Genomic DNA, 7889 nt, shown 5'->3' on the forward strand with positions numbered 1-7889 from the left:
AAGAGAAAGGAAAAATTGAAATCGCATCATATGACCCCTTTAAAGGGATTTTGGGTAGTTGTTTTGGGAACAGACCAGATGGCCAACGAACTAAACACTAGTTTGACTAGTAAGGGAGCCCAGCTAGATCAGATGAATACCATTTTAGGCCAGAAAAGACTGGGTTAACCTATTATTGTTATAATTTATGCAATAAAATGTTATTTCATGCTATTTCTCACAGGAGATACAGCGGAGACATGGACTGGCCAATTCAATCTCATCGTACCTGATCAAACCCGTTCAGAGAATCACCAAATACCAGCTTTTGCTGAAGGTGGAGACTCAGTGTTTTTGTTCAGTCTTTACCTGATCTGAATCAGTTTGCTGCACTAAATGGTTGTGTTTGTGTCTCTCTCTGTGTGTGCTGGTTCAAATGTGTTCGTGAACAGGAGTTGCTGACATGCTGTGAGGAAGGGAAAGGAGAAATAAAGGAGGGTTTGGAGGTGATGCTCAGTGTGCCTAAACGTGCTAATGACGCCATGCATGTCAGCATGCTGGAGGGTGAGCGATAATCACGGCAGCTGTACTGAAAACCTAACTGTGTGCAGAAGTGCTTTAAGTCGCAAATAGCTTTTCAAGTATTTTCTTATGAATGATGACTGTCTTGAAAACAGATTATATTTATTTGTTCACAAACGGTTGTTTTTTAACATCATTCATATAATCCGCAAATATTCAACACAAAGTAACGGATTTTTAAAAACTATTTCAACGTTTTTTTTTTCAAAGAGAGAATGCATTTTGCACGATTTTAAAATACAGTTTAAAAAAGAAATACAATTTTGTTTGTTTTTATTTTGTTTTATTTATTATTAACACTCCAATTATTATAAAAAATATTCTTATTAAATATTTATATTTATTTATTTTGCTTGATGAAGCCAGAATCGGAATTTCAGATCGGTGAGTTTTTGATATTTTTGCACTTATGCATTTGTTTATCTGTGTAATTGTTGTTCTGGTTTCAGGTTTTGATGAGAACCTGGCTGTACAGGGGGAGTTGATCCTACAGGACACCTTCCAGGTGTGGGACCCCAAATCTCTGATCCGCAAGGGCCGGGACCGACATCTTTTCCTCTTTGAGATCTCTCTCGTTTTCAGTAAAGAGATGAAAGACTCGTCAGGACGCACCAAATATGTTTACAAGAACAAGCTGTTGGTAAGGAGCTCCAGGATGACACGTTGTCAAGAAGTGTAAACATCATCAACAAAATGAGGTCTTTAGTGCCTTTTTCCCACTTTATTAGTAAGACGTTAGTGGTAGTGTGAATTCAAATGTGTTTTGACAGACATCAGAGTTAGGAGTCTCCGAACACATTGAAGGTGATCCGTGTAAGTTTGCTCTATGGGCCGGCCGGACACCTACATCTGACAACAAAACGGTTCTCAAGGTAAGATGTGCTTTTTTGTATGTCTGTGTGTATCAGTTTCAGATAAACCCAAGAGCAGAAACATAGTGGCCAATGCTAGGAAGAAATTAATATTTTTACCTTTATGAGGGTGCTTTTTAACATGCATTATTGATATTATGACTATTAGAAATTAAAATCATTGCATATGTGATTAATTAAATAGGTTTAACCCTATAAAGCATACGTAAATATTTGATACACACATTTCTAAGGCCTATAAATTATGAACATGATTAAAACTTTGCTGAAAAACATTTTGTAACTTTTTCTTATACATGTTTTACATGTTATACATGCAAGTAAAAAGCCTTTAGTATAATTGTAAAAATGTCCACCTTCAGGTTTTGGTACACATGACTTTTTGCTCTGAAATCTTCACTGAGTTTTATAAAGTAAACGTAAGAATAACTTTTATTTTGTAATATTTCAAGATCAACACTTGCAGCAACTTAGGTTTACTTCCATACAGCATTTTTTTATATTTTTAGAAAAATTATTTTAAAATGAGAGCATCAAATATGATAAATCAGGCTTTTGAGGAGCCTGATTTTGTGTGTTATGCCCCCCCAAACCCCCGAAATAAAACGTGCATAAGTTTATTCTTCTGAATAAAATGTTTATTCCTCTTTGAGTGTGAACTCCACATGATCACTATATCATACTACAGAAGCCATATAAGACAGATATATCAAATATGATATTAAAAAAAGAAACATGGATGCAAACTTTTTTCTAAAGGCTCAATAAACTGTTTAATTGCAAAATTTACTAGTATTTCTTATGTCAGGCTTTACAGGGTTCAAGTGTTTTTTTATGCTGCTACCACGTTTAATAAAATAATGATCATAAATAAATAAGTCAAATATTTGATGATTTGCACAAAGGCCTATTATTTCGTTTTCAGTCCTGAAAGAACTGTGAAAAAACTAAAATAAATGAAAATTGCAGCCCAGTCTGGAATCGATCAAATGTTCTAGAAATTGCAAATTAAAATCCTAACAAATTACATATTAAATCCTAAATATCTTGGGCATGTTTATCATATATACAGTATTTCTCATATTTAGGGGTAATTCTGCTCTAAGTTTTGGTTCATTTCTGACCCTGGTGAACATGATTTGAGCCATTTTACTACTTGAGTGTTTGCAAGTTTAAATCTGGCTGGTGAAATCGTGCATTTTCTCTACTCTGTCGTCTTCTCTCTCTTTTACCCATCCTCTCATCCACCCAAAGGCCTCCAGTATAGAAGTGAAACAGGAGTGGATCCGGAACATCAGGGAAGTGATTCAGGAGAGAACCATCCACCTGAAGGGGGCGCTAAAGGAGCCCATACACCCTCCCAAAACCCCAGCCAGACAGCGCAGCATCAGCAAGAGGTATTTGCCCTCATCCACCTGCTGTCTTCATCCACCTAAAACATAGATTTTTCTTTTTTCTCTGCTCAGTTTTGTCTCTAATCTGTATTGAGAGAATAAATACATCTGTACTCCCAAAATGCACAGCTCTTATCACAGTACTTGCTGTTAAGGGTTTTATTATAGATTGTGTATGTGATTGCAGTGGAAATCAAATTTCTTGTCATATTTATTCTTTCAGGGAAACGACTGAGGACGCAGACAGCCAGGGTGATGCCAGCAGCCAGCCGGACACAATCTCCATCGCTTCCCGCACCTCCCAGAACACTGTAGACAGTGACAAGGTACAACTACACTACAAACACACAATAATAACTCTATGACATCCACTATGTAGACCCTGACACTATATTGCCATTTGGTTTGACTGTGAGGATTTTTAACAATTTTCCTCAAACATAGAGAAACCCCAAAAGCATTGGTTAAGAGCATTGGTATCAAAATTAAGTTCAAGAGAGTTTATATTAATATAACTGAACAACATGCTTTTTTGGTTTATTTTATTTGGTTGATTCCTTGTTTGTGTATGCAGTAGTGGTGCAACGGATCACAAAACTCACGGTTCGGCTCATATTACGGATTTTGAGTCACGGATCGGATCAGCAAAAAAAAAAAAATTAGTGAAAGCTTACTTTAAGTACTTCTATACCACAGCAAAACTACTAGCTTTAATAAAGTTAGTAATAAAACAAGAACAATTACACAAATTACAAGCATAGATGAATACAACAAAACACAGTTACAAATAAAGTCAGTAACAGTAGCATTCAGGTGCAGAAACGTAATAATTAAGTGTAAAATAGCACAATAGTGCTCACTGCACAATCATCTTTGTTAGAGCTGTGGTGTTATTTGATTTGCAGACAGAAATAGGTATTTATTGGCTGCTGTCTCTTTAAGACCAAATGCACGGCCCTAATACTGACACACATCCGTTTTTTTTCTCAGCTGTTTACGTTCACTTAAGACATAACCGACTGTGTTTACTAGAATACTTGCCAAAAGGTTATTTTAACATAACTTTGTGTGTATGTGAAAGAGGAATCAATTCGCTGTTCACGCGGTGTCTCTCTCTCTGCGTGTGTGCGCTTCGGGTGTGCGCGGCAGCGGCTGAGCGCACAGAAGACTATAAAATTGCTTGAATGTGTAAACTGGCAAGACAAAACATGTGCAAATGATAAACTTTAACTCTATGATGGTTAAACTTAACATTTAATCTGCGAATCACATTTGTGCCGAACCGTGCAGCCTGATCCGTACGGATCACGGATCATCTACGATCCGTTGCTCCCCTAGTATGCAGGATTGACTGTGTGAGAATTTTTAAAATTTCTCCTCAAACATAAGAGAAATATGTTGAAATCATATGTGAAAATGTGTGCTTTAAAAGTAATTTCTGTCATATGGGAGTTACTCCCCCTATGGAAAATCTGACTCTCTCATACACACATACGTCTGTTAGACACCAAACAAGTTCATCTGTGGTGTGTGTGTGTGTGTTTGACTATAGAGTTTGGACATGGGTATCAGGGTATGTTCTTATGTATATATATATTATTTATTTTTTTTTTTTTTTAAACAAAAAAAGACTTTTATGCTCACCAAGGCTGCATTTATACAATCAAAATATCTCTTTTCTATTTTCTCTATTCTCTTTCTCTTGTGTAAGTTCATCACTGAGATTTACAGTTTTGCCCAAATTATTTTTGTGTGCAGGATGAGTCATTTTGCTTTCTTTCTTTCACCAACTTTCTTGTGGCCTTCTTTTCGTTATATAATTTTCATCTCTGTCCCACTAAATTTGGTTCTGATTCACTATTATTCCCATCCAGTATGTCAGTGCGGCAAAAATTATATCATCTCTCCTCATCTCTCCCTCTGTCTTTTCTCTGTAATTTTATGATTACTTGCGCCTGCTCTTAACCTCAGGCAAGTCTCTCCGCTCTTGTTTCATTCAACCGTCTAATTACAACCCAAAAAGCTCTGAGTCAAGAGCGGCTCATGTTTCCTAGAAGCACTTTTTCTAACACACTCTGCTGCCAGATCAGTTGTTTTGCGGTGTTCATGTGGTTTAAGTCAGGACACGGACTTGTCTCTGTCTCAGATGACACACCTACTGACCGTTCACTGACTGGCTGACACTGTATGTCACATACAAAATGGCAAGTGTTGGCTACAAAGGGTTTATTTGCAATAGTTGTATACTAACATTAATAGCATCAAATTTTTAAAAGACAATGAAACGTTTGCATAAATAAACATGACATTTGAGCACACCTGCATGTACATCCTGCACAGACATAAGCAAATGAGAAGTCTGACTGTGATTGGTCACTTTATATGTCAGTCAAAGTGAGCCTTTTTTTAGCCAAAATTAACGTGAATGTGAAGCAAACTTAATGCAGATTTAAAATGTATTAAGCTTTTATGGTCTAACAAAGCAACTCAAGCAATCAAGTGATTAGTCATCCGAGCTGGGTTCCGTTACTGATTCCAAATCACATGACAAAAATTGTAATTAGTAATGTAATCCATTACATTACACATTTTAGGTAATATAATCAGGCTACTCTTTGATTACTTTTAGATTACTTTTGACCTAACTCGTTTATCTCATTGATTTAAATAGGATAACCTTATACACTGAATTGATATAAAAATACAAAGAGTAAGAAAATATATTCAATTTAATGTAATTAACAACATGTTAATGAAGTGCATTAACCATTACATTACATCAAGGTTATAAACTAATAATTAATTAAATCATAAAAATGTAAAATTAAAATAAATAATTGTAAAATAACATCAACCAATTAAAACACTTACTAAAAAAATGTCTATTTTATTTGTTTACCTGCATGTCATGTGACCATTAACCAATCAGATCAGAGAAATGTGAACATGTAAATGTGATACTTAATTATTAATTTATTACCTTAAAATCTCACAGGGATATCAAGTAAATATATTAGGCAAAAAAAAGTTCAGCTGACAAAAAAAGTGTGGGATGTAAATAAGAAATTATGTGAATTTCTGCATTTAAATGTGTTTGGCATAGTATACTACATGGTTAAATAACCTACTGAGTAATAATTAAAACAAAGTATTTTAAAATGTAATTTAATCTAGTACTTAACTTTTTGGAATCTGATTACATAAGCAAGATTACATGTAATCTGTTACTACCCAGCTCTGTTAGTCATATAATTACACATATTATTTTAATTTTTCTGTCTGTCTGTCTCTTTTCTGTTAGCGGTCTATCTCTTTGTAGTTATTGTACTGGTAGGGCCTTCTTATGTCATTGTGGTTTGAGGTTTGTGTGTTGTTTGTATGTATAGCTGTGTGTGTGTGGGAGACTCAATGGACATATTAAAATATAGAACTACATATAGGCTTCTCATATTCCCTATTTTTACAGACTAGACATTTCTTGGCTTGTTTGTGTGTCTGGGTAGTGAGGTTTGCCATGCTGTCAGCATTTGTCCAAGAAGTTAACTAAATTTGACATAACCTCCATTTTTACTCAAAGGTAAAAAAAATAAATAATTAAAAAGTAAACCATGTGTTTGCTTTTGTTTATTTTATTCCAAAAGTAAATAAATAAAAATTAGGAGTAGCCTTAAGGTTTGGTTTAGTGTTTAGAAAATACAATTATTTTTTAATAAAAACTGTACATGTCTGTAGTTGGGTTTGTGTGTGTGTCTGTTTAGATATATTCTGTTTGACTTAGAGTTGACACATCAGTTAGTAATGTTTCTTGTTTTCAAAAATACATGAAATCTATGTGCCTGTGTGTGTGTGTGCGTGTGTCTTCCATATGCTCTCTGTCTTTATTATATGTGCACACATACACACACACACACACACACTTCTTCTTCTTTCCTAGTGTTTAGTTTACCCATGCTGTCGCAGGGGTTTCGGTATGTCGCTTTCCACTTCTTCCAGTCTTTCATATCTTTCATCCGGTCCATCCATCTCTTCTTCAGTCGACCACGTGGCCGCCGTCCATCTGGGCTAAAACGCAATGCTCAACACACACACTCACACAAAAACATCTTTGACCTCACTCTTTCCTTGCCCAGTTTGGGGTGTTGCGTCTTCTCATTTAATTTTTCCTTCTCTCTCACTTTTCTGAGTTCTGTTGGAGTCTGTGCTTGTTTTCCTCCACTTTTTCTCAGTCTCTCCCTCTCTCTCCCGCATGGGCAGAACCCTCTCAACACTCAGCTGTGCAGATTTATATGACAGCTCAATAATTGTTCTCCGTACATGCTGAGGATGAGTTCAGTCACTAGCTCTGTGTGAGAATCTGGGAGTGAGAACTTTGGTTAGAGCGTTTTCTACCTGACTGTCGGCCAATCAGAAGGCGGATCTGGTTGGCAGACTGACTTCTGGTTGGTTGGATTGGTGGTACAGATAGAATCATGCCCAGATGGAGGAGTTTCAGACTACCCAAGAGAACCAGACCTGTGAGTACACGTTTCTGATGGGTTTTTGGATATTAGATTATATTGGCTTGTGCTTTTTTTTGTGAAGGAGTTATGTATTAGTGGTAGTTTTTAAGGAGAAATGTGTCTGTTGTCTCTTTCAATATTGTTTGGGATATCGCATAATTGTATGGTTTATTTATGTTTTTAATAATTCATAAAGCAATGTGTTTATTCATTGACTCTCACATGTGTGTTTTCAGTACAATGCCTTAATACCAAGATTGATTTAAATTGCCACTTTTGAAAATTTGTACACAAATAGCTCACCAGTTCCACTGCTATAATATCAAAAAGTGCTTTAATAATGCTGTTTTTGACAGCAGTGGCTATTTAATCAGCCCAACCAGTAACATCACCCTCTGATTTAACAAATACTGTAAGTGTTTTCCCCATAATCTTTCTCAAATTATTTCAAGTGTCTCTGCTGACATTTGCACTTTAAATGTAGGAGTGTACTTGTGGATCTGTCTGCGTTTGTGTGTGTGTGTGTGTGTGTGTGTGTGTGTGTGTGTGTGTGTGCGTGCGTG

At 35.8% G+C, this 7889-nt stretch overlaps 1 protein-coding gene across 1 annotated transcript in view; it reads left to right on the top strand.

Moving 5' to 3' along the window:
• The window catches only part of kalrnb (kalirin RhoGEF kinase b), an 83620-nt gene that overhangs the window by 51591 nt on the left and 24140 nt on the right, over window positions 1-7889 (top strand). The window contains 6 exon segments of the mRNA XM_016472520.1: window positions 224-316; window positions 432-543; window positions 1011-1201; window positions 1332-1433; window positions 2688-2830; window positions 3051-3153. Of these exon segments, the coding sequence (XP_016328006.1) occupies window positions 224-316; window positions 432-543; window positions 1011-1201; window positions 1332-1433; window positions 2688-2830; window positions 3051-3153 (744 nt within the window).

Source organism: Sinocyclocheilus anshuiensis, unplaced genomic scaffold, assembly GCF_001515605.1.
Source record: "Sinocyclocheilus anshuiensis isolate Anshui unplaced genomic scaffold, SAMN03320099.WGS_v1.1 scaffold472, whole genome shotgun sequence".
Lineage (NCBI taxonomy): Eukaryota > Metazoa > Chordata > Actinopteri > Cypriniformes > Cyprinidae > Sinocyclocheilus > Sinocyclocheilus anshuiensis.